The following is a 27684-nucleotide window of genomic DNA, read 5'->3' as shown; positions in this document are numbered from 1 at the left end:
AGATGTACAATATTTTCATTTTGATGGTTATTTATGTAGCTACTGAAATCTTTATTATTTCAGTTATTCTGCATTTTAAAAAGTCAACGTTTCATCTTTTTTTGGTAGTAGAATATTAACGTTTTTTGTTTGCCTGAACAGTTTTACAGAATGAAGGGCCAAGCAAATGTTATACAGAGAAACACATTCCTCAATATATTTTTGCTGAATAAAGAGCGGCTTCACGCAGCTATCTTTGGAAAGCTTTACTTTACTGCTACTTCTTTTAAATGATTTATTGCTTTGTTTTTTTTTAGTTCACCACAGACAAGACTTTGTTATTTATTTGTATTCACTTACCTAATTTATATCCCACCTTTTTTTCCAAACTTACTTTTTATTAATTCTGTGGAATTCAGAACATTGTGATAGTTCAGTAAAAATAAATTGGAAATGAAGTAAATATTCCTCAGTGATTCAGTGAGATCCAGCTCTGGCGAACTCGAATCATGTAATTTTGGTGAACATAGATTGCCAAGCTTGGTTTGTGTGTTACGCTTGCAGGGAAAATGCATAAGTGCAGGAGTTGTTTATTTTACTTAGTTTAACAGCATGCTCCTAGCATAGAAGTGCAGTCTTCTTTCTAACTGGGATTTTAAATAGCAGGCAGTTCTGCATTGCAGGGAGGTGTGGTTTTAATTTAACAAACGCAGGTTAATATCTTTCGTTTTCATATAGCTCTCTTTCCCATGTTCCTCAATGGTTTGGAACCATAGACTATCTGATAATGAAGTGAAACTAAAGGTTAAAATTTCAGGACTTCCACAGGCCTGAAAGGCCAAGATTGCAAGACTTAGAGCAGCACCAAGAATCCCTTCATATTTATGTGTGTCTATGCAGCATAGAATTTGATAGTGTTCTAGGTGGGTGAAGACAAAAGAGAAAGGCTCCAAAATATAAGGCTACAACCATTCAGAATGCATATTTTATTTATATTTAAAAACGGCTATTCATTGTTTGCTGTAATTTGAGAAATATATTCACATTCATAGACAAGATGTTGAAAAATCTGTATGAACTTCTGTTCTCTTCATGCATGTGCCCTATGTTGCTGCTGCACATTTTCTAAGGAAGTTGTGTTCCTTCTCTTATGAGATGTAAATGGCACCAAAAATGTCAGAAATAGAACCAGGAAAAACAGTTTAGTTATAATTGATGCTTTACAATGTGAGTCATTCTGTTTTTATAAAATGTTTTTCCATAGTTTTCAAAACTGTCAGTAGCCCTCTTAAGACTGGCATTTAGCACTTGTTTTGAACAAGGACAGTTCTTTATTTATTTGGCAGAAATATGAAAGAGCCAAGGTCTGTCTTTCCTTAATTTGATTGGCCTGTTGCAGTCCTTCAGCCTAGAAAAATGCATCTCAAATAGCAGAAGTTTTGCACAGAATAATCCTTCTGGTTCTGCTTACATTTTGTGACAGCCAGGTTGCAATTAACTCTTTTCAAAATGCCAACATGGAAAGTATTTTTAGAAATTACGGAATTTTAGAATAATTTTGCAATTAACAGTTTGATCTATGGATATTTGTTCATAAGCAAGTACCTCTGAGATCAACAAAGTTTATTTCAGTTAGGAACACATCACATTTAATTCTAAACATTGTTTGGAATTTCATATATATTTGGATTATGGAAATTTTGCCTTCAAATTTTATTATTCTTCATTTTTATAGATATTTCTGCCCATGGCTGTTTTCTCTGGGCGCTTCCAGACAGCACTTAAATTTGTGCCAAAGCTAGTTAAAAAAAACTGTTTTCGCCTGGATTTGGGTTCACCCCCCCCCCCCAAAACCAGGCTTTTCCGGTGGAATGTCTAGATGCCATCCCAACCCCCTCCAAAAGCCCCTAAAAGAAGAAGTTGCTTCTGGTGTGAGAGAATTGTCCTCCTGCAAGGACGTTGCCCAAGGGACACCCAGATGTTTGATGTTTTACCATTCTTGTGGGAGTCTTCTTTCATGTCCCTGCATGGAGAGCTGGAGCTGACAGAGGGAGCTCAACCTGCTCTCCCCAGATTCAAATCACTGACCTGTCAGTCAGCAGTTCTGCTGGCACAAGGGTTTAACTCATTGCACCGCCAGGGGTTCCATATTAAATCATAGCATTCCAGTGTCTTTCCCCAACTTTTCGGATTTCATAGGGCATATGTGAGGAGCTCCAGACAAGAATATATGGTCTTCCCAGCTAGATGAGGGAAATCATTGTTACCATGTGATTACCTGTGTAAAATTTTATTCTGCTAATTAGTCCAGGCTAATGGAAACAATGTTTATTTAAGTTTACTGTGTTTGTTCGAAATGGCTTTTAGCATGCCATAACTGTCTGCCCACTATAAACATACTGGGAAATAATGTGTAGTTTATTATAAGAGTGTAGTGCAAATAGAATATAATTTACTGAAATATAACATCTCACTATTAAGCACAATATTATAATTTGTTTGGAAACCGTACATGCATTTCTCACTTTGCTTAAATAGTTTCATGTGTTCAGCTGTAGCAACAAAGAATAGTATGGTCCTCTGCAGTATTCTTCCTGTCAAGATGGTAAATTGTGAACTTAAAGTGCTTTTGTTTCTAGATGGATTAGTAGACTGTACTCAGTGTCTTGTCCTTCACCTGGACAAAAGTCATACGGAACACTATTGTGTTTTCTACTCAGCCCAGTTTTGTTCTGTATATTGATTTGCATGAAGGAACAGAAAGGGTGCTCATAAGAGTTTCAGTTGATGTCTGATTGAGAGACAGAAGTTTCAAGATTACCATAATACTTCGTACAGTGCCCAAAGATAGAATTTAGACATGGTTTGAATACATTTCAGAAAGATCTTAGAAGAAACAAACTGCAAATAAGAGAATAGTACAGCGTGTCAGCTGAGAAGTCTAATGCAATTCTAGGCTGCACCAATAGTACTGGTGCCACTCTTTTTAGCAAACCTCATCAAGTGATCCATGTTCAGGACTTGGTGTTTCATGAAGAATGTTAATAAATAGACATTCTAGAATATGTTAATGGTATTCGATTCAGTTCTGCTTGATTATTCCTCTTTACCTGTATTTTACTCTATTCTCTTAAAATCCTTTAGTTTTTATATTTTTCCCCAATTTATTTTTTAAGTAAACCTGAGTAAAGATACACAGGTGAATTTTTGAATTGTATTACAGTAACTTTCCCCCTTTCCCTGTAATATTACTCTGTCACTGGATGAAATATTTTCCAAGGGTAGACAATATTTTGCATGCAGGAATACTAAATTGATCAATTGTGGTAGCATAATGAAACAGTATTATGATTAATCAGATTCTACATTCCTTTGGGATTGTTAAAATTGATCTGCATGGTGTTGCATGCTAGATTTTATGCCATTGAAACTCAGTAAGATCCTTGCTTAAGATAGTCTCCCACTGTAGTTTTGACTCAACATCTATTTTATTGTATTTTTAACCAGACAGACAATACTATGTAATGCTGTGGCGCAGCTGGCTGAGTGTCAGCTGCATTAAGATCACTCTGACCAAAAGGTTGGAGTGGGTTTCCAACCAATTGTGTAACCTGTTGTCAACCTTTGCAACCCGAAAGACAGTTGCATCTGTCAAGTAGGAAAATAAGGTACCACCTTAAAGTGTGGGGAGGCTAAATTAACTAATTTATGAGGCCATAAAAAAGACTCCAGCAAAAGCATGCGGGGAATGCGGAAGTACTTCATCAGTGTCGCAGATGGACGATGAAAGCGACAGCTCCCTTGGCGGTCAGAAAAAGTTAAATAGCCTCTGTCTATGTCTGTATATGTTGTATGTCAAAATTGGCATTGAATGTTTGCCATATATGTGTACACTGTAATCCGTTCTGAGTCCCCTGCGGGGTGAGAAGGGCGGAATATAAAAGCTCTAAATAAATAAATAAATAAATAAAATTAATTTTTGTATTTGCTTTGTTTTAAACTGATCAAAGTGTGTGATGGTTGGTCATCTTGAGTCTCTCAGGGAGAAAGGTGGGATATATATATAGTAAAAAAATCAGTTAAATCAATATTAATATCCTGTAAATTTGTACTTTTGTTTTAATGCCATTTTCATCCCAGTAGAGTTTGCAAATAGTGAGAGATCATGGTACACTGTACACACACAGAGAGAGGTTACTGTCACATTTCTAGAATTGAGTGATAATGGTATTAAAAGATCCCACTATTTATGAAATCTACTAGTATGTCTGTAACTGTTAGTAGACTTTGTAAACGAAAGGCCGTTGCATTTTCTAATTTGTTTATCAAGGTATCTGAATATAGGACTTCCATCCTACAAAACGGTCTTTTAATTCTATGATTCCTATAAGTCTTTCAACCTACTCTAATGAACTTACTCTAATTTGTTTTTTCTAATCTCTAAGTAATTACATTTTAGATTTTTCCCCATGTTTAAATTGTAAAATGTTTTTGAGTATTGAAGGGTCTAAGAAATGATTGTGATGCTTTAGCAGCTTGATTTTAATTCACTATCTTAGCTTTAGAATAAGGGGTTCCTATGAAAAAATACTAAATATAATGCACACAACAAGTGTGTTCTAGGCTTTAATTATAACATTATGACATTTCCATTTGTTCAGCATTTTCGGGATTTTCGACCAATACCAAATATGATCCATGTCAGATCAAAGCGGAAATAGCAAGTCGACGGGACAGAGTGAGTAAATCTCATTTTTACTTCAAACCAAATGTCCTTCTGTCTTATCTGTTGAGGCAACTAATTAGGAATATTAGCTACAACTGGCACAATAATATTGGTGTTCCTAAAATGCTCTGTTAGGAAAAGTTGCACACTTTTTAAATTTATCAGATCATGTTAATATCTTTGTTTATCTTGCAAAAATGATGCAAACTTTAAAAATAAATAGATTAAATATTTTGAAAGGTTTGAGAAGAAATTTGTATTTCTATACTAGGCAGTAGTTCTCTGGTTTTATTTGGATTTGCTAAAAATGAACCCAGGATCTTTGTCTTTTAAATATATACTCCATACTGATATCAACTCTTTTTCTGTGGCTCCTTTACTATTAGTGTGGAGCTGTGTTTCTATGGCATGAAAAATATTAAAATAATGTGGGCACATTCTGCTCTTGCTTAAGCACTATGAGAGGAATGTACTCTGAGGTGTGCCAGACATTTCCTGAAAGTGGTGTTCTTCCTCTAGTAAATCATGAAATGCCATCTGATGTGATGAACATATTAGTAAATCTTGTGGGGAAAGACAGTGTTGTTTTTATGTTTCTATGCAACCTAGCAGATTGGAATAAATAAATATATTAGTAGTTGTATAACAAGAAATAGATATTTAGAAGCGACTGACAACTGGAAGAGTTTAATGCAGTGGTCAGGTCACAAGGAAAGTTAGAATCTCTATGGCAATTCCTCTTATTAAAAAGCTGGGTAAAATTGAAGTAGGAAACACACGGGGCCATTATATATCATGTAATTTTTGAGTAACAGTTGTGTTTTCATGAATAATTTAATTACTAAAAAGTCAATTAAAGCAAGAAATAGTTTTGGTTTTTTTCAATGTGTGTATGCAATCGAGTATATAATTTGTATATTGTGTGCAATTTCTGTATACAGTAAGTTTAATGTTAGGGAGCTAAACACATCTGGGAAGCTCTGTGCCATAACCTGGGAACTGAATTATAGCATAAAGAAAATATGAACAATGAATTGCAGCAGTTTAGTGTGCTGGTGCATACTTTTCAAAACTGTATTTCTCTCTCAAGCTTTCTAGGTTAAAACGAGAGTTGACACAGATGAAGCAAGAACTTCAGTACAAAGAGAAAGGAGTAGAGACGTTGCAAGAGTGAGTTGAAATCCTGCAGAATAATCAGTATACTGCTTTATTCATGGTAGTATAGATACAAAAAAAATAGCAAGTCAATCAATAGTGCAATAACCTTTGTGCCTTGGCCAAAATGCTGCATGTAATAGTTACATTTTTTTCTGACAGATTTATTGGGGGCATAGTATTTATACAAGGTATAGTTCATCTCAGTATGATTATAGCTGCATTTTCATAAAGCAATCCTTGACAGCCTTTAAATTATCTTCTTTGTCCACTCTTCAACATAGGAGGCTAGCATGTCTTCTCTTTTACCATCTACTGCTTTTTTTTTTCATCCAGACCACAAGTGGAGAATGTTTTGCCTGACAGGCGCATACTGTATTTGGTCTGGTATTATTCCGATGTCAAAGAGATAAAATAAGGGGAAGACATTGGTAGAAGGTGGGAAATGATGGCCTTTCCCACTACTGAGCAAAGCCACCTTGGCATCAATAAAAGAAAGACTCACTCATTTTGACTTCAAGTGTCAAAATTGATTTGAAACTGACTACAGGCAGTCCCCACATTGTGAACAAGATAGGTTGTTGAGGTGATAAAGCTTAAGTGGAGACACCTTTTCCCCATGATAACTCTTTCACCAGTGAATTTTCCTTCCTGGGATAGAGTTCTCTGATTTTCTGGTGTCTCACCCCTGTTCTTAACTATGAGTTGTTTGTAAGTCGGATACTTGTAACTCGGGGCTGCTTGTATTTCCTAAACTGAAAAAATCTTTTTGCTTTATGTTTTTATACAAAAGGATTGACCGTAAGATATCAAATGCTCACATGAATTATAAATTGGATGAAGCCCAAGCAATAATGAATGAGCTTCGAAGCATCAGGAAGGCTATCTGTATGGGTGAAAGAGAAAGGCAAGATCTAATGCAGGTAAGCATTAATGGTGGGAAAGATACTCATCATTATTTGATCCTAGACTGAACCAGAGGAAATCCCTCTGGAAAGAATAGTAATAGCTGCTCTGAGTCCCCTTCGAGGTGAGTAGGACGGCATATAAATGTCGTAAATAAATAAATAAAAGACCAGGGAAAATTTTGCACATTTTTTTCATGCTATTTGATATGCTGAATTATTACGGAGAAATTAGAGAAAAATAAGTTGCTGACAAGGATACAGTGTTTTTTGCCTCTTGTTTCTCACTAACATGGCTTTGTATTGTTCTTTGGTAGTGTAGTACAATTTGGGGAGATTCCGGGAGTTTTCTGCTCTATAAGATTGATATATTTGAATTAGCTTCTTTCTTAGCTTTGAGCATTCTTTCTGTGTGTCTGAGGCCCTCTCTCCTTGGTTTTGAATCCTAAGTCTGCCTTCTAAATTTTTCCCTGAGACAATTAATTCATCGGTAAGTTGTGTGTATTTTGATTCTGCTTCCTCCGCATTTTCTGTTTCTGCTATGTTTTTTTCCAACTCCACCAGATATTGTTGTTCTGTATAAGTTTGAAGGAAGAATGTGAAGTTTGCCATTGTGTTGTCTTAGAAATTTAGAGTTATCAATACATTAATGCTGTTAGCTTAGATATATTATATTGAAAATATATTATTGTAATTAAATAAAGGAACAAAGAATGGATTGCTACCTCTCAATTTTCAGTTTCTGGTAGTTTGCTTAAGATGGACATGAGAAATGGTATACTCTTTTTGGTCTTAAATTACAAGCAACATAGCTATTTTAAAGAAAATGATTTTTTTCCACTCATAATAAATGGAGAGAGAACTCATACACATTCTGAACTAGAGGTATATACTGACAAAATCATTACAATTTCCCATAGTCCTTTAAAATGTCAATGGTAGACCTGAAAACTTCATATGTAAACTGGGATATTCTGGGGAGAGAGAAATTGAGGTTAAATCATTGTGGATATTCTCCTTTATCTTTTAGGGGAGAAGTAATTTTTTACCTCTTGTTTCCTCCACACATTTAATTGATACTACAGTTTTCTACATTATGTGGACTTATGTAGGATATTTTTATGGGTTTCTGTTTTGTTTTTGTTTTTGTTTTTTAATGTAGAGACAATCTCAAATCATGCAGGATTCTTTAAATGAAAAGAAAATCAAAATGGTCCATGCACTTCTAGCCTGTATGAAACACACAAATTAGTTAAAGGAATGCAGTTACTTAGATAATAATACTTGGCCATAAAAACATAGATAAGTTAAGGCTTATATACTATTCTTATAGAAAATTAGGAAGCTAGCACCATTTCTTTTAAAAGTCAATCATCACTTTTAGGTTATCTTTGATGTATAGGATTCTGGAGCTGGAGATCTTTGTTGATGTCCCAGTTAGTGAAGCTGTTGAGATTAAAGGGGCTCCAGAATATAAAAAATATTACTGGGTCTTTAATACGTCTGCTGAAGTATTGCTGCTTACATTCTCATGCCATTATCGGGGGAACAGTTGTTTTCAGCTAAAGTTTGGGTTATGTATAGTAATGGGGTCTTTATAGATATTTCTAGCATAGTGTTTATGCTCCTGAGCTTTAATTTTGTCAGTATATCTTTATGCATACCGTCTTGGAAACCTTTTTTGTGCTGGAGTTATTTTTTAAAATCTGTCTAGACTAAGTGAATTTGCAATATTTTCCCCGCTGTATGCATTACATATACATTCATTTCTGTATAGATAAGCTCTTTTTAAAATTAAACTTTCGGTGCAAGTAGTGATTCATTCACTACGATTATCTTGTCACAATCTAAGATAAATCTTTGTGGGCTCTTAAGTGATTCTATATTTAAAAATAATAATAATTACAAAACCACAAATAGATCTTTTTATATGCCTTTTCTTTCTCAACTTCCTTTAAAAAATAGAGTCTGGTCAAACTGACAGATGGATTCCGGAATAGCTGCTGTATCACACAATCTCAGCAGGATCTTCAGCGTAATTCTAGCTCACTCAGTAACTCCAGTTTACCTCAACAACACTGTGATGCCTGTTCTCAGACTGACATCATTGGAGAGGTATGTCTGTATTATATAGTGCAATATGTTTGCTATTTAAAAAGAGGCAGCTTTTGTTACTTTTGGATGACAACATTGTTTAAATACATTTTCAAGTTCTCTTTAAAAGAGAATAGCATACTCAAAGATCTTTTGATCTTTTCTTTAAGCAAGATAATGGTGTTGAAAGTTCTCAATAGAGGTAATATAATCAGAGATGTTGTCCATTCTAAACTATACTATTCATATCTGCTTTATAGGTTAGTAAAATGTTTGACTTGATACTCCTAAATCATATTTTTTAAAACAAACTTTCAGTGGAGCATGAGAAGCTACCAATTTTACACTGAATCAGAACATTAGTTCATCAAGCCCACTACTGTCAGTTGTAAATGATAGCAGTTTTCTTGGGTTTCAGCCAGGATTCTTTCCTACCCACCTGGGGTCCCCTGGTATTATCCAATGGTCTAAGTATTTACAAGCTCTGGTCTTATTTAGTTCTAAAATCAGATATAATCTGTATTATCAGAATAATACGGCAGAATGTTAAGAACTATACTTTGGGGAATACCATTGTTGAAACAGAATTTATCACACACACACCCAAGAAGGGTGACTTCAGGTCTCCATACATGGAAAAAATTCCCCCCAAAACATTCTCAAGGACATTGTTTTCCTTTAGTCTCTTAATTAATAAGAAACTAGAGAGCACATTTAGAATCCAAACAATAAGCTCACTTAGAATTTTCCTTGGCAAATTGGGAATGAATTCTTGCCTTGTTTAGGGGAAAATATGTTCAATAAATTACTTGAAATTGGTTATAGCAGTTAGAAAGATAATGTATTTTTGAGAATATAAAATGGTAATTGGCTAAGTTTCTTGGAAATCATATTAAATTATTGGCAGCTCATACATTTTGTTTTTATCTCAGTACATTATTCACTCCATTGTCACCATGCTTTTGGAAAGCTGCTTTTCTTGCTCACATGTTTGCCACGAAGCATTTTTGCTACACTTTACAACTTTGTGGACAAGAAGGAAGTAAATTTTTGTTTGATGTTGTTTTAATTTTTAATTGTTATACTGTTGAGTGAATAGATTATGAATCCTTTCTGTGGATCAAGAAATTACAATATTTAGCAATCCCCCCAGGAATTTTATTTTCAAGTAATAAATCTGGTACACTTCGATGAAAAAATGGTTTAATGTTAAATCTGGACTGACACTTTAAAACATCTAATTAATGTCAAGATGTGTTCCAGATGTTTGTCATTGAACTTAAATTGCCAAGTGCAGACTGTATTTCACATATGGATAAATAGAAAGGACACTTGCTCAGCTCATTCTCTTAGTTAAGTAGTTGGGTAGTAAGTAGGAATTTCCCTTGGTGACTGAAATTTGGAGTACTTAAACAACTCTTCATCTATTTTTTTTGTCTACAACATATATGTAAATTCTTTCATTTTTCCAGTGTTTGTTCCAAAGCGTATTTTATGTCTTCCTTTTCTTTTTTGCAGGAGTGGACAAATTTCTCCAGTATGGTATGTATAAAGAAAGATTTGTACAATCAAACAATGTAACTTAATTTAAAAAGCAGTTTTAGTGTTTCTTACACAACAAGCCACTTCTCGGAGAAAGGTGACATATAAATTAGAAATAAACAAATCTCAGCCCTATTTATTTTTCTTCCAATAGAATTTTCATTTATTGTGCTTAGATGTTGAGTAGTATGTTCAAGAGACTAATCATATGAAAGGAGCTGTAATTACTTTGGAAGAATTCAAATACCTTCCACAGAAATGTTTAATGATTCAGTCTAGTACCTACTTGTCTTGTCATTACTCTCTTTGAAATATGAAAGAAATGTGAAATGCTTCTAAACTTCTATTTTTAAAAGCACCAAAATATGATGCAGCAAAGAATTTCAGCTTCAAAACAAATCATATATTTCTCCTTATATTTTTAGCATAAACCCAAGTTCTTTGGTTATGCTCATAAACAATCACTATAGTTAGTTACATATATGGGCGGTGAAGAATAGTGGATTTAATCTTTCTGGGCTATATATAGTGGTGTTATTTCACTAGTAAAAGGCCTTTTGCATTAACAGTGACACATTTCAGAATTAGAGCAAGGATAATACCCATTTCAGTTTTTGTTCCACAAGCTATCATACAGCCAGTTCTGCATCAAGTTTGATTTAGTGTAACCACCACACTTGGAATTTTCATTCCTCTACCATTTAAATTGATGTAGGCCATAGCATCTCGAGCCAAATTAGTAGATGTGTCAAAACAGCTTTGAATGAAATCCAAATGCTATTTTAAACTTCCTTTGTACCCTCTATATACATGATGTTAATATATTTCTAAATTCTTAATTTTGTTGTTTTTCTTGGCTCAGTTTGGATTTGATGATAAAACAAGACATGCTGACAGAATAAAATTGAGCTGGCAGTATGAAGAAGCCAAAAAAAGGTAGGTGCGCTGAAGTCTAATGTTGACCCTCATAACCATTTTGTGCTTGAACCAGTCATTATATGGCACAATTTTAATCAGTTTATGCCATGGATACCTTGCTTTGTAATATGCAATAAGCCTCCAACATGGTGCCCTTTAGATGTGTTGGACTTTAGTGGTCAATCCAATTGTTTGCTTGGTGAAAGGTGTAGACTAACAAATGTGAAAGGCAACAGTTTGGAGAATGCTGTAATAATCTATATCAAGCAACTTTGGTTTTTAGTACATTTAAATGAGTGTCAAACATTAGGCATTAACATAGCATAAACATTAGGCTAGATCATTCCTTCATATACTACTGTTATCTATGATTTATAAATGTATTGTTTTCATGCTGAAATATGTAGATTATTTTAAATGTGATTTCATTATTCTCTTTTGCTTTGAAAAACTGTTAATTGTGTATTAAATGTATATCAATAGTAATGTTTGAAAAATCTAAAAATGTAAAACACATTTGCTTCTTCTAGCTATCTCTGTGGTAGCATTCTTCATTTATCATGCATTCCATTCCTTTATAGCTTGCTGGCGTTTCTGTAGGGCTTTTGTCTCCACAAAAATATTTCTGTGTTCAGCTTCAGCATGCTCATGAAGCATCTACTGCAGTTGATCGATGTGGGTGGTGTAGGAATGTGCTGTGTTTGGTTTAAACCGACACTTGACAAAATCAAAGTGATATATTGAAAGGTTTGATCACGAATTATTTGTTTCGCCAGTATGGAAGACATCTATCAAAGTATATATATAACCATTGAATATTAACAGATCTTTTAACAAATGTAAACTTGACTATGCCTGCTTTAGAGACCTTGTTAAGAATTCATGCATATTTGCTGTAGCACTTGACTGTGAACAACAGCAAAGCATTTGAATTAGGAGATTCATTGTCTTAAAATAATACGGATCAGTTTTAATGTCTATGTTAAATTGTGGACCATTTCGGCAGTGCTTGCTCCCATTGTAATTCTGTGTTGTTCTTATCTGCATGGCAGGTGGTAGAAAGATGGTGAATGCTTATTTATTGCTACCACCACTATTAATTTTAAGAAAGCTCTAATGTGCTTAACAGAGATGATCTATTTTAGACCAGATTTCACATTCTTAATTTGGATGTAAATCCAAATATCGTCCATTTTCTATATGGAAATGTAGCTGGGAATGTAAGCCAATTGTTTGGATCACAATAGTTTTCTTTTCTCCCCACGTGATGCTAATAGACGTTCACACATTTTAGTGGAACTCCTAAGGAATATTTTCAAAGCTACAGAAATATCACACATATTTTCTTGTTTTCTCTGTTCAACATGTAGATACATGGATATATGGAATATTTTAGGGGTTTTACAGTCAAGAAGTATTTTCACAAACCTGCCAATATTAAAAGATAAAGGGCTTGTTACATAAGCAGCCCATGTCTCATAGATTGGTCAACTAGAAATGAAACATAGTTTCTCGGTTTTCTGATTGGGACCAATCATTATTTATTATGTCCAAGAGAACACATTTTGTACAGTACAGTGTTTATTCTGGGAGTGTTCCTGTATTAGACCCTTATTATTTAGAATAAAACTTTGATACATCTAAAGTAGTAAAAAATGGAGAAAGAGAGATGGAAGGAGAGGAGTGGAGGAGTGGACAGAACTTTTATCTGCTAACCTAACTTTTTAATGTTTATGTATTGTACCCAGGCATTGAATGTTTGCCATGTATATGTTGTGCTCCGCTCTGAGTCCCCTTTGGGGTGAGAAGGGCAGAATATAAGTGTTTTAAATAAATAAATAATAATAAATAACTGTTACCATGTCATAGTAATTGTAATCTTACTGCCATAATTTGTTTGATATAGTCAATATTATCCTAGATGCATTGCAACAACATATTCTATGTAAGACTGCATTTGAAAATTGTGAAAACACTTTAGCATACAAGGATATTTATTTATGGAGAGTGAATAGCCACAGGCTCCATTTTAATTCAGTGGCTAGACCCCAATACATATTTAGTAATTTGCTTATTATGAATATTTTTGTGTCTATTCATAATAAATACTAATTAAAAAATCTTATTTATATTCCACCCTATGTCCCTGAAGGGACTCCGAGCAGATTCCAGTCACAAAACGGCAAATATTCAATGCCTAAACACAGCAATAAATACACACGTAATAACGAAAATTGACAACTCAACATATAAAAGCAAATTGTAACTCAACAACTAAAAATTAATTTAAATGCAAGCTATCATATTAAACGTAAAACAAAACACCAATCAGAAGCACTCATTTCCCAGGGCCAACAGAGTTCCTTGGTGGCATATAAGTTGATCATTGGTCAAGATGTCAACTGAGCTAGTGGGGCAAACTAGGCCCGGATATGGATGACAGATATTAGTCAGAATAATAATAATAATAATAATAATAATAATAATAATAATCACCATCATCATCATCTTTATTTGTAGACCACCCTATATCCCCAAAGGGACTTATCTATTCCTCCTCCTCGTAACTGTCCTCATGACAATATAGGGATCATTTTTTGTTTATTCACATTTTTGTTAAGTGATATCTGCTAGTATGAACTCTGAGTCTATCTTGTTCTCTCAAGGACTATCATTGCTAAATATTTATATTGTTGAAGAAATTTTCATTTCAGTTTTCGTCTTTGGTTACTTCTTTCTTTCTTTGTGACTCTTTGCAATTAAGGGTTTTTAGTATTCAGCAGCAGCTGGCTCTACAGGATCATGAATCTTGGCCAGGAATGGTGGAGGCAGACAGGGACCGTCTTCAGCTCATCAAGGAGAAAGAAGCCCTCTTGCAGGATCTGCAGTTGATAAGTCAACAACAGAAACTACCAGAAGACATTGAACGTTTAGAGGAAGATAAACGGCGCTTGGAGAATGAGATCCAGCAGGCACGAGCCACTTCTTCTCATGGTGCTGCTGAAAGGTTTGAGAATTTCATTGATTGTACTGTGAGATTCTTGAGGATTGGGATAATAAACGGTAAACTGAGCTAGACAATGTAAAGTAGCGAAATTATGGGTAAAATATCCTGTGGCTTGCAAAGTTCTCCTGAGGCCACGGATCGCCACAAAGAGTTTTTACTCTGGCCTCAGGGTTATTTTCTATAGTGTTTGTTTCTGTAAAGTAAAAGTTGATTTTATTCTCCCAGGCTACTGTTACAAGAGAAAAAGAATTGTTTATTCATGCAGTTGGAAGAAGCAACTCGTTTAACATCTTATTTATACTCCCAGTTGAAAAGGTTAGTACATAAAAGAAACTGAACTGTGTATTTATGGCCAATTGTTTTGAATGGAGAAATCCTAGAAAAAAAAGACAAATGGTGGATTAACCCCATTTCTAAATTCTGTCACAGCTGACATTAATGTGTTGGAGGAAGGGAGAATCTTGCTTTATTTCTTTCCTCCAGAGTTCTAATTTTTCCCCTCACATTTTTGTGGGAGGGAGGTCACTTACATGTACTCTCGGTAGATGCATTTGAAAGGCTCAGTCCTTGAGATTTTTTGAGAAAGGAGAAAACCTCGAATCCAGCAGAGCTTTCCCTTACACACTTAATGTCCTGTTCTGGGTATTTCTTCTAGTGGTAGATGTCTTCCCCTGGAGATGTCCTTGTGCATCCGGAGAGGTGCAGGGAAACATGACTATTTTCCCTTCACATGTTTTGTCCTCAGTATAGGAACATTTCTGGCTACTCATAATGTCTTCTATGCAGTGAATTGTGGAATAAGATTGCTCTGAGATAGAACATGTGTTCATTTATTCCTTGGCTTTTTACAGTTACATCTGGGAGATCCAGTAGTTTAAAACTGTACTTTCAAAAACATGTAGAAACAACAGAAAACCAATATTTATAATGTATTTCATCTGTCCATGCATTGGAAGTAACAGTATTTGTTACAAACAGTTAATATGAAGTGTCATGAATTGTAGGCAGTCTTAGGTCAGCCTTTACTTAGTTGATGGCCAAAGAAAGTGAATCTTGGAAAAATAAATAATACCCTGAAGTATTAAGTTTCTAACTGAAAGATCTCTGAGAAGACAGCCTCTGAATTGAGAGGAACAGAAAGCAGAGAAGTAGAAAATGTCACTGCTTTTGAAAATAAAATATCTGACAGCTGCGACTGTAGCTTGAGAAGCCTGACTTGGCCACAGTGGTCCACACCTTAGTTACATCCAGGTTGGATTACTGCAATGCACTCTACATGGGGCTGCCTTTGAAGACAGCCTGGAAACTGCAATTGGTACAAAGGTTGTCAGCCAGATTGCTAATTGGAGCTAATTCCAGGGAGCGGACAACAGCGGAAACAGCTCCACTGCTTGCTGATAAATTTCCAGTCCCAAATCAAAGTGCAGGTCATCACCAACAAAGCCCTAAACCGTTCGGGTCATGTCTATCTTTGTGTCCGCATCCCCCCTGTGCTCCTGCATGAGCATTAAAATCTGCTATGGAGGCCCTCCTCGTGGTCCTGCCACCATCACAAGTGCGGTTATTGGGGACGAGGGAGAGGGCCTTGTCAGTGGTGGCCGCCCAGCTTTTGAACGCCTTCCCCAGGGAGATTAAGCAGGCTCCCATACTGTCCTCCTTCCGGAAGGAATTGAAGACTTGGATGTTTGGACAAGCCTTGGAGAATGTCTAACCCCAATGATCCACAATAAATGACAGAGCACTGTACTTTCGTCCCATGCCCTAGTTCATGGGCTACAGCTTGCACTACCCTCTTCCCTTGTTCCTGGGTGTGATTGCCCATTTTTACAACAGTTCTCACCATAGGTTATTGGGTGCTGTTTTGAGTTTAAATTATTGTTTTATGTTCTAGTGGTTTTATCTTTTATTGTATTGTGTGTTTATTTTATGTGTTGTTCTAGGCACATTGTGCCATATGTAAGCTGCCCTGAGACCCTTTGGGGAGATGGAGACAGGGTACAAAAATAAAGTTTCTGTTGTTATTATTATTAGTAGTAGTATGGGTGGGTTATTGACCTGTATTATCAAATAGGTTTCAGACTAATATGCTCAAAATCATATTTTTAAAAATTCTGTTTCACTTTGTTTGGGCAAATTTGCCCATCATATCAAAGTTTCGAACGCATGATTTGTTCTTGTTCTTCAACCTAGCATTGCAAAGTTTGACAATGATTTGCAATTCTGTTTTAGTATGCAAGCATAAAACGTAGGCTACCAGTCAAGATACTTGGTTTGTCATGACACCAGAAATGTGGGAGAATTTGAACAGAAAAGGGAACATGTTGGTTTCCATGTTTGAACCATTTTATTTTGTGTAATCTCAGTTCAGTTCTCAGCATGCATTTAAAAAGAAACATTTATTCTCTCATCTTTCTAACCCATTTTTTCTGGCATGCCCTTTTATGGTATTTTGAAAGATAAATGAAATGGGTTTTTTTGTTTTTGTTTTTAAAAAAAGGTATAAAACCTTCCCATTGCAGCAAAGGTTAATTTACTGTGGTTTTTAATATATGTACATCTTTGTCTTCTAGCTTGTCTGCCAGTACCTTGACAATATCCTCTGGCAGCAGTCGGGGATCACTGGCATCCAGCCGCGGCTCGTTGGCATCCAGTAGGGGTTCTCTTAGTTCTGTTAGTTTTACAGACATCTATGGTCTTCCTCAATATGAAAAACCAGACAGTGTGACAGAATATGGGCAACATTTGCGCTATGATCCAGTGCCAGTTGACACCTATAGCAAAGATCTTCATTATCTTGAATCTGTTGGACCTTCAGGTAGCAGTAAACAAAGAAGATCTTTGGATACACCACTGTCCTTGGCATCTCTGTCGTCACGATCTTCTTTGTCCTCATTATCTCCTCCGAGTTCACCCCTGGACACTCCCTACCTACCTGCTTCTAGGGATTCTCCTCTGGCCCAGAGGTCAGAAGGATATGAAGAAATAATGGGCACTGGTGCCTTAGAAGTTCTCCGAGCTCAGGTCTCTACTTTGGGTGAAGATAAAGCACAGGAAACTGTTTCATCGAAAGCTCTGGAATATTCTACAGGCAGAGAAGGACCACAGGAAGCAGGGGTCCAGCTAACAAATATTCCAACTTCAGGAGGCAAGTTAAATTTACCTAAATATTTTGTCTTGTTGAATTTTCAAAACAACAAAATCTCTAAAATGTTTACAACATGTGCAGTTTTTCAGGATTGAAAGAACTGTAGAGGGAGACATCAGTTAAAATAGTTACATTTCATGTTTGGATTTTATAGGTTACGTCATTGTTTACTTCTCACAATATAAACAGTATCATGTTAGAGCTAAAAGCTTTTCAACTCATTTTGGGAGGAAAATAACCTTATTAACACTGTATCGTTTATTCTGTCCATTGCTTAATGGAAGTAAAATTAATTATGCTTAAGTGGCATTGAAATCAATAGTACAAATTCACTGCCATTATTTTAGGTATCATAACAATGAAAATGTAACTTTTTCAAACTTTGGGGTGAGTTTTTCAACATCTTCGTTCTGACATTACTTTAATCATTCAAAATACCTCAGTGTTTTCTTCTTATGCTAGTTATTTTTTTATTTGCAAGTCTTGATTTCTAATTTTTGTATTCTCCCTGAAGTTCTTCTCTACATAATATGACCCCTCTTTCCATGGGACCAATACAAAACTGTTTCATTTATCCACAAATATACCTGCTCTAGGCATTTTCTATGTCATCAGGCATGATTCTATAATTTTTGTGCATTAGAAGTCCTTAATTTCAATTGAGTTTTCCGTCAACCTCAGTTTTGCATAGTCTGTGAAGTCTGGGATTGTATCACCTGTGGAGGTTGTACTGTATGTTCTAGCACTTGTGATAGATTTGTTTCTTAATCTGTTGTGTGTAAGTGGATTACTGCTACCATTGACAGTTTTTCATATGTACCTTTACCTAGTATATTGGGAAATCAGCAATTTTTGCACCTTTCCCTCCATCTCCCTTGTATTATTAGTGGTTTTATTCTACCCCCCTCCCCCCCCACACACACACCCTCTAGACCGGAGTCTTTCTTACTTTTCCAGCCCAACCTTTCCCAGTTTCCAGCCCTCCTTCAAACTTCAGTTGTTTCCCCTTCCCCAGTTGCCCCCTTCCTACCCCAATCCGTCCTTTTCCACCTCATTTTCCCACTTTTTCAACCACACCTTTCCATTCCAACCTTTTCCAGTTTCCAGTCATTTCTCATCCCCTTCACAAGCCAATCTTTCCCACTTTTCTTTATTCATATACATACCGCATTTTCCCCAAAATGTATACTGTAGTTAAAATAAACTGTGATGATTATTGGATTATTGTTGTTGATGTTATTACATTTATATTTTACTCTATGTATTATTGTTATTATTACATTTATTATTTTACTCTTCTATTATTACAGTTATTTTTCTACTCTATTATTACTACCTTTATTATTTTACTTTACTATTATTTTGTTAACACTTATTATTTTACTCTATTATTATTGGAGGGATACGTAAGCACATTTACATTGAAGAAGTTTATAATAATTATTTAATCAGAGTTGGACAATCTTATCTTAAATAACAGTTTTATGTGAATATTCAAAAACATTTAACTTACTGATGCCTCAATTAATGTAATTTTATTGGTATCTATTTTTGTTTTTGTTTTTGAAATTTACCAGTAGCATTTCCCACCCCCAGTTTATAATGGAGTCAATAAGTTTTTCCAGTTTTTTGTATGTACGGTAATATAGTTTAGCAGATAACTTGGTGCCACAGAAACATAAGAAGCAATGTTTCCTTTTTTTTTTTTTAAGGGGACCATCAGAAAATTGTAAAAAGGTTTTTGAACAGCCACACAAGGTGCCCATCTTTCTCCTTCTTCACATTTAAAATGAAAGAATAAGCATGAGGTTCATTTTCTAATCAGTATACGTCTGTAGAAATACTGTAAGCTTGGAAGATTATGCATTGAGTGCATTTCCAAGAAAGTAAGATACGGTGGGGCTAGCAATACAGGATCCCCACAAAAGTGGAAGACTGCAAATAAAATAACCCACACATGTTTTACTTGAGAATACCCCACTCTGGGAATCCCTAGCTCTTCTAGTGCGACTATATGATCAACTTCCTAGAGACAATGGATTAATCAAATCTGCAAAAGTCAACCCCGCAAATGTGAAGAAATTATTTTACTTAAGCCTGCAAGTGTATATATGTTTGTTGAGATATAAGCCCACTTTGGGTACCCAGAACATATTTCTATATGAACATAGTGCCTAATTAAGTCACCGAGGCTAAAACACTTGATTTTTCCTTTTCTAGAGAGCTGTTTATTTCTGTGGGATGTTGGGCCGGGAATAAGCATTGCAGATTATTGGATCTAAACTTTCCACCCAACACCACATATATTTCCTTCAACTTCAGAGCTTTCAGGTTATTCTTAAAGATTTGTTACTTTTTAACAAAAATAGAAATTTGACCATTGATCTCATTGCTTACTTAAAATATTCTTGTATTTTATCTCTTACGTGGCACAACAGAAAAAATGGCTGTAAGTGAACCTAGAATTTCTTGTGGGTTTTTCCTTCCTGCTTGTAAGCTCTATGTGTGTGTAGTTTTTTGTTTGTTCTGTTACTGCATGCATGTTGAAAGGACTGAATGTGTGCTTCATTGGTTTCATTCAGATCTCTGTTATCACTCTTTCTTGTTGCTGTAATTTTAACCAGTGGTGTAGCGGTAAATTCTGAAATGGGGGAGCGTATTATGACAGCCATTACAACTACATGTTCAAGAACAGTCCAAATCTATAGGCAGCTGTGTTGGTAGAGGCTGATATTTTTTATATCAGGACTAACTAGTGTAATATCAAGTTTATTAGTGTTAGCTATTAAAAAAATACCAGCGCTCTTCTCTTCCCACTTTCTTCCTTCACTATACCACTGGTGTTAACTGAATACTGTCTGCTCAGTATTTGGTGTTGACTATCTTAAGGTTCTGTTTGATGCTTCTGTTGCTGTCCTAAATGTGTCTGTTAAGCTGTGGGTAATGATTTATGAGTTTGTTGCAGCATATATTTTTTTAATAAAAAAGACATTGGAAGGTTCAAAATGTCACTAAATTATTTGAAGCTGAAAATACGAGCTCAATAGCCCCTCATACTTCTCAGTGAAATTGCCTCTGTAGTTTGTGTAATCAAAATGATTTGTCTTCATGGTAATTTTTCTTTCTGCTTAGTGGTCTCTCAGAATGTAATGACAATTCAGAGCAAACATGGTGTTCAAAATGGCAAAACTGATTGTGGCGTAGCTGTACAAATACCACACATCACTCACTGCTCTCTCACTTAATAAGGTCTTTCTATTTATTTGTTGATCACTTATCCACAGTAAAGAAATACATTTTATGGGGTAGAAGGTGGGTTTGCAAAACATTTTATTTTAGGAAAAATGTTCTACCGACTGTCTTGGTTTGCTTGCTGCATGTAAACCTTTGTTTTGTTTTTTAATCCTCAACCTTTGTGCTTGCTGATATTTTTTAAAAGGCATGCTCTGCTGGAATCTACTTTAATGATTGTCATTTCCCTGCTCACATGCCTTGCAAATATACAGCACAATAATAAACTGAAATGTGTGTAATGTGATTGAATTTTGTAACACTTCCATGTTGTTGTTATTGTGCCAGATTATATTTAATATCTCCACAATGCACTGGTCTGTAGCATGGAGCCAATTAACCATTTCTGCTCTGATGGTTTTTCACTCATGTGTTTTCTCTCCTCATTATGTTGCAATATGTAATTAATTTGGGAATTATATGCTTCTTCATTTGATTAACCTTTGCAGTCATATGAAAAATTACTTGAAATCGACCCTGTGGAATGAACTTGTTACAAATAATTATTGGTGCATATTTTTGTTGTTGTTATTTTGTACTGGTACATTTGTATCACACCATTCACCCAAAATTATGTTCAGGGCATCTAACTATATAATTAAAAACAAACTGAAAAAAACCTGCAAATAAATAAATAAATAATAAAATAAATCGCAGTGTGGAATAACACAAAAGGACAAATTCTTCTATAGGCTTGTTAAGGGGTTCTCTACAGGTGAGAAGATTGTCCGGGGGGCTCTTCTCAGGATCTTAACATCTCAACAGATTCAAGCCGTACAAGTCTATTGCTCTGCCATAGATCATTTGAAATACATCTCAGTAATCTTAATTGAAGATTGAAGTGCCTCATGTAGATTATATGTTCCTACTGTTGTATGAAAAATGTTGAATGTTTTATCAGAGTATATTCCAATCCGAAATAAACAGATAACTTAATTTAAGTCCCATTCATTTCAGTGGTAAAGAAATTGAACCAATTTAATCTAGATTTCATCCACTCCTGATATTTTTTTAATGTGCATGGAAGTACATTGCAGGTTTTTACAGCATAATCATTTGTGTTCACAGAATTTCCAGTTACATAAATTTTTCACCATTCAGGTACCTAAAATACTAATTAATACATTATTAGTTCTTTGAAGCAAAGTGGTATAGTTAAAACTGGCTTTAGTCTTATTGAATGAATTTGCTTTACTTGCTGAAGCACATTGACTAAAAATAAATAAAAATTCATTCAATGATTTGAATGCCATATTGTGAATATAAGTAAAACATGGCAATTTAAATTGGTAGTATATTGCCTTCTATACATAGTCCTAATTAGAATAGACGCATTGCATTAAAGGTATTGGCTAATTGATTCAATGATATACTCTGGTTGGGACTAGCTACTGGATTTGTGTCATGTTAAATTCATCAACATTTATTCTTGCTCTTTTCCTGTCGTAGTCACTGTGAATCGTACACTTGATATCTCTGCGCATGCGCAAGCAGCTTTCGGAACCTTCTAGAATTAAAAGAATGCCAATCAGACCCGGCTAACCCCGCCCCCCTCACCCCGAGTATAAGAACCCCATAGGCGGGGTTAGCCAGCAGTTCTCTTTTCCGCGCTACTTCGGAAGCAGCTAGTGAGAACCTCTCTCTGTCTCCTCGTGAGCTTACTTTACTCTATTTGACCCGGACTGTATACTGACCTAGACCTTGGATTACGATTTAATCTTTTCTATATTATCCGTTACTGACCCGGACTGACTGACCATTCTGCCGATCTCCAACCTTGACCCACGGCCCGTTTGACTACTCCTTCGTCGCTATGTCCACCTCCTCCTTTAAGAGGTGCGCTAATGCCAGCTGCCCGAATACTTTCCCGGACACGGATGGCCACTCTCTCTGTCTGGCGTGCCTGGGCGAGGGCCACCTCACACAATCCTGTCCGGTTTGCCTGGCCTTTACGGCCCAGACAAGGAAGAATCGGGAATCTCGTTTAAAGGCTGCCCTTTACGAGAGGGCCCTCCTACCGCCCCTGAGCCAGGCCACTACTCCCGCGGACTCTTTTTCACCTACCTTGGCCGTGGGGTCACTGGCGAAGAAGAAAACCAAGAAATCGAAGGAAAAGGGCTCCCAAGATGGCCGCCAGCCCGTCCTGCCAAGGAAAACGGCTCCTAAAAAGGCGGGAAGCTCCGCGCCAAACATTCTGCCAGCTCCCCGTAGGGAAGTCTCTCGGGCAGATTCAGAGCGACCCCTGGCGGCAGACAGCGTTGCGCAGGCTATAGGCAACGCTACATCGAGCCCTCATCAATCGGCTGTGGATGAGCCGCCAAATGGATCCCTCCTGCAGCCAAGCACGCCAGCCCTCCTTACCCAGGGGAACCGCGCGGCCCAAGAGGCTGAAGGGACTTCGGCGCCTGAGAGATCTCCGCCCGCGCTGACGCCGATCCCTTCCGGAAGCCAGGCCTTTGGAGGCATGTACAACGCCCCGCCTACTCTTGCGCAGGCCCCTCCCACTAGGGAGCCTGGCACGCCGACACCGCCGATTGCGGCGGCTTCTCCTCAAGCGGCAGGAGCCACATCGGGCGAAGGGCCCTGCCCTGAAGCTCCGCCCCCGGCAGCCTTCACCCCTCTGCCTTCCCAGCAACTGGCGCCCCCGAGAGCGGCGCGCTTGCCTTGCGGGCGCCCGCGGCGGTCCCGATCCCCTTCTAGGAGAAGCGGGAGCTCCCGATACCGTCGGCGTCGATCCGGAGACAGGCGCAGGTCGCGGGGTCGGCCTTCTTCTTCCTCCTCTTCCTCCTCCTCCTCCTCATCTTCACCAAGATCCAGGCGCCGCCGGCGTTCCAGAGCGTCACGTTCCTGCTCATCGCAGAGGAGGACCTGCGGATCGGCCCCACACCCTCCTTCGGGGTACTGGCAACTAAACCAATCAGGCCAGCTGGTCTTTGTGGCGGCACCCATGCCTCCCCCTCCTCCTGTGCCCTTCCTGTCTACGGCTGCATTGGCACCCAGGGAGATACAACCTTCCCCAAACCTCCCTGTGGCACCAACAGTGCCTCATGCTTCGGCGAATGCTGTGGGGGCTCCCACACCAGAGATTCAGCCCTCGGGGGGAGCGCTCCTTACTGCACCCACACAGGCTCGTCCTGAAGTCCCGATTTCCACTGCTGCTTGTGCTGAACAAGGTGTGTGTACTGATCAAACTGTATGTAACCTTCCTGCTGTGTCCAGTTATCGCTGCGCCTCACCCATTGTGTCGAACTCCATGGGACTGAACTCATGCCCTCCCGCAGGGGCAGTGACATTGATTCAACCACCTGCCACACCTGTAGTCACATTGGCCACTCCTAGGGTGGAACTACCAGGCACCTCAGCACAGGACGATGGGGACCATGTGGGCACTGATTCTGACTCTGAGCCCCCTGACGCCCAATTGCTGGGCGCTGAGGGTACCTCTACTGCCTTGCCAGCGGATTTCCACAAATTCGCGGCGCTCATAGAAAGGATGATCAAAGCCCTTGACATTCCAGCTCCAAAACCCCCAGAACATGTCGAGGACTTTATGTTTACTTCTGATGAACAAAATGTTGTTCCCTCTTCTACCCTCCCCATGCTCCCATACCTGTTAAAGTTAGCCAAGGTGATTGATGTATCCCCTTTCTCGGTACCGGCTGTCCCGAGACGTTTGGACTCCCTCTATAAGATAGACATGTCTGCAGCGAAATGGGTCTCAGCACCCCCTAGGGCCAATACTGTTGTGGCGGAAATCACCAAAAATAAACGCCCTAGAAACTCCACGACAGCGCCACCTGACAGGGAGGGCAGGAAACTTGACACACTGGGGAAAAAGGCCTACCTTGCGGCCAGCCTTTTTACTCGCATGGCCCACTATGCGACCTATATGAGTGGGTACCAAACCTTCCTTTGGAACCGGATGGTACCCCTCATTGATTCCCTACCTGTAGAGGACCAACGCCTACCGAGGGCATATCACACTGAAGCTTTGGCGTTGGCTAAACTTCAGAAGGATTTTGCCAAACACATGGCGGAAACTTCAGGCAACTTGTTTGCCACCGCCACGTCTATTAGAAGACACGCATGGCTGAGGGCCTCTAACCTCTCGGAAGAGGGGAAGGCCCTCGCTGAGGACCTCCCCTTCCACGAGGAGGGGTTGTTTAATCCCAACACGGATGACAACCTAAAGCAAAAACAAGATGTGAGGCAATCTGCCTTTAAATTTGGCTATGCATGGCAGCCATACCAACAGCAAAAGAGCAGATGGCAACCCTCCCCCTCCACCTATCGTAAACCTTCTACAGGCTTCTTTTCAAGCTCTTATAGAAGCAAGCCAGGGGGTCAATCCAGATTTCAGGGCGGGAGACGAACCCCGTATTTTCAAAAAACGAGATCGCAACCCTTCCAGGGAAAATCCAAAAATGCCGGTGCCTCCAAGAAGTGCCTTTGACGTTCTTTGCCCAGGGGCTGAGGAGGGGAGTCCTCAAGCACACTGTTCGCTCCAGGTTGACCCACCCCGTAGTGTTGCTATTGCACCAGTCCTTCCCAGCCCACAGCCCCCCACTCAGTCCTCACCCTTTTTCAAGGACAGGCTTTCCACCTTTTATACGGCATGGGCGGAAATCACCTCTGATGCCTGGGTACTGTCTATCATCTCTAAAGGATATCTAATTGAGTTTGATGATTACCCAAGGGTGGGCCTTCCTCGGGACACCCAATGTTCACCCCACTTGTTACAGGAGATTGACATGTTGTTGTTAAAAGGGGCGATTTCGGTTGTTGACCCCTCTGTTACTCCATTCTGCTTCTTCTCCCGTTACTTCCTTGTTTCTAAGAAGGGCGGTGGGCTGCGCCCCATCCTGGATTTGAGAGCGCTCAATAAATTTGTGAAACCAAAGAAATTTCGTATGGTAACTCTCTCCTCTATTACCTCCCTCATACCCAGGGGTGCTTGGTTTGCAACCATAGATCTCAAAGATGCGTATTTTCATATTCCCATAGCCCCTCAACACCGCAGGTTCCTCTCGTTTAGAGTGAAGGGTCAAACTTACTGTTTTAACACGTTACCCTTCGGGCTTTCCACAGCCCCCAGAGTTTTTACTAAATGCATGGCTGTGGTGGCAGCCCACCTTAGAACCAAGGGGATTACCGTCTACCCTTACATTGACGATTGGCTTTTGGTAGCTAAGTCCCGCCAACAGTTACAAACGCATATCTCTATGGTTTTGTCTCTCCTCCAGTCTCTAGGCCTCCTCGTCAACTGGGAGAAGTCCGTACTGTTACCAACGCAACGGATCCAGTTCATCGGGGCCCTCTTGGACTCCATCCGCGAGAGGGCCTTCCTTCCAGAGGACAGGTTCCTCAACCTCCGGGAGCTGGTGGACCAAGTCATGACCGCACCCCTGGTATCAGCCAAGCAGATACAGACCGTCCTGGGACACATGGCTTCGACCACTTCGGTCATCCAGCATGCCAGACTGAGGATGCGACCGCTCCAGTTTTGGTTTCTGTCCAACTTCAATCCTCTACTGGACAACCCCTGCATCAAGCTATCCCCTCCCCACTGGGTCCGCTCCTCTCTCCACTGGTGGCGGGATCCAACTTGGGCGTGCTCGGGGTTATCATTCCATACCCCGTCTGCCACCATCACTGTTACCACCGACGCCTCCCTCACGGGATGGGGAGCACACTCCCAGGGTCTCGTTGCTCACGGCACCTGGTCAGAGCAAGACGCCATGCTCCACATAAACGCTCTGGAACTCATGGCGGTCGAAAACGCTCTAAAATCCTTCGAAAGGGTGGTCACGGGACAGGTAGTACACATTCTCACCGACAACACCACGGTGATGTACTACCTCAACAAACAGGGAGGTACCCGTTCACCGACGCTTCTGACCCTTTCCACACAGGTCTGGGAGTGGTGCATAGCCAGGGATATTCACCTGCTGGCGACGCATGTTCCGGGAGAGCAGAACCTACTAGCAGACGCACTGAGCAGGAACCCCTTGGCCCACCACGAGTGGACCCTCAACAACTCGGAAACCCACAGGTTATTCCTGGCCTGGGGGTTTCCAGACATAGACCTGTTTGCGACCCGGTCGAACACCAAATGTCCCAGGTTCTGCTCCAGGACACTCCCCTCCCCGGAGGAGGGGTGTCTAGGGGATGCATTCCTGCTCTCATGGACGGGCCACCTGACCTACGCGTTTCCTCCGTTCCCTCTTCTGTTGAGGGTGGCAGCAAAGATCCTCCAAGACAATGCCCATTGCATCCTAATAACCCCATGGTGGCCCAGGCAGTCATGGTTTCCCCTCCTCAATCAGTTGTCACGAGGGGTCTTCTTTCGTTTTCCCCCCAGGGCAGATCTGCTGACCTCACAGAGGGACCTAGTACTGTACCCAGAGGTACACAAGCTGAGGTTAACCGCGTGGCGGATAGTTCCGAAAGATTGACTTATACCTCGGACCTATCCCCCGCAGTGTTGAAGATACTTGAGGCAGCCCACAGATCCTCCACTAGACGGTCTTACCTGTATAAGTGGAACCGGTTTTCCTCCTTCGCAAGATCACGGGGTCTGGATCCTAGCATTGCCCCCATCCCGGTCATTTTAGATTTCCTGACATCCCTGTCGGAGGCTGGCCTACAACATTCCTCCCTGAAGTGCTACCTGGCCGCCATATCCTGGTTTAGGAGGAAGCGAGGTCTCCCTTCCTGCTTTACAGACCCCTTAGTTGGGACGTTTTTGAGAGGGATCATGAATACAAAACCCCCCATAACCCCTATTGCTCCGTCCTGGAGCCTAGAGCTCGTATTAACGGCTCTAACTAAACCCCCCTTTGAGCCTATGGCGACGGTCAGCCTCACTCATTTGTCATGGAAAACCGTCTTTCTGGTAGCAATCACCTCAGCCAGACGCGCT

The 27684-nt window shown here is 39.1% G+C and overlaps 1 protein-coding gene across 2 annotated transcripts in view; it reads left to right on the top strand.

Moving 5' to 3' along the window:
- WWC3 (WWC family member 3) overlaps positions 1-27684 on the top strand; it is an 84571-nt gene that overhangs the window by 31821 nt on the left and 25066 nt on the right. For both annotated transcript variants that reach the window (XM_060769936.2, XM_060769937.2), the window contains exons 4-12: positions 4641-4717; positions 5796-5875; positions 6654-6783; positions 8731-8880; positions 10378-10401; positions 11264-11337; positions 14084-14326; positions 14552-14641; positions 16897-17471. In XM_060769936.2, coding sequence (XP_060625919.2) covers positions 4641-4717; positions 5796-5875; positions 6654-6783; positions 8731-8880; positions 10378-10401; positions 11264-11337; positions 14084-14326; positions 14552-14641; positions 16897-17471 — 1443 coding nt within the window. The remainder of the gene's footprint in view (positions 1-4640; positions 4718-5795; positions 5876-6653; positions 6784-8730; positions 8881-10377; positions 10402-11263; positions 11338-14083; positions 14327-14551; positions 14642-16896; positions 17472-27684) is intronic.

Source organism: Anolis sagrei, chromosome 3 (genome assembly GCF_037176765.1).
Source record: "Anolis sagrei isolate rAnoSag1 chromosome 3, rAnoSag1.mat, whole genome shotgun sequence".
Classification (NCBI taxonomy): Eukaryota; Metazoa; Chordata; class Lepidosauria; order Squamata; family Dactyloidae; genus Anolis; species Anolis sagrei.
Note: the sequence above shows the minus strand (reverse complement) of the source record. Positions and strands in the feature narration are given on the sequence as shown.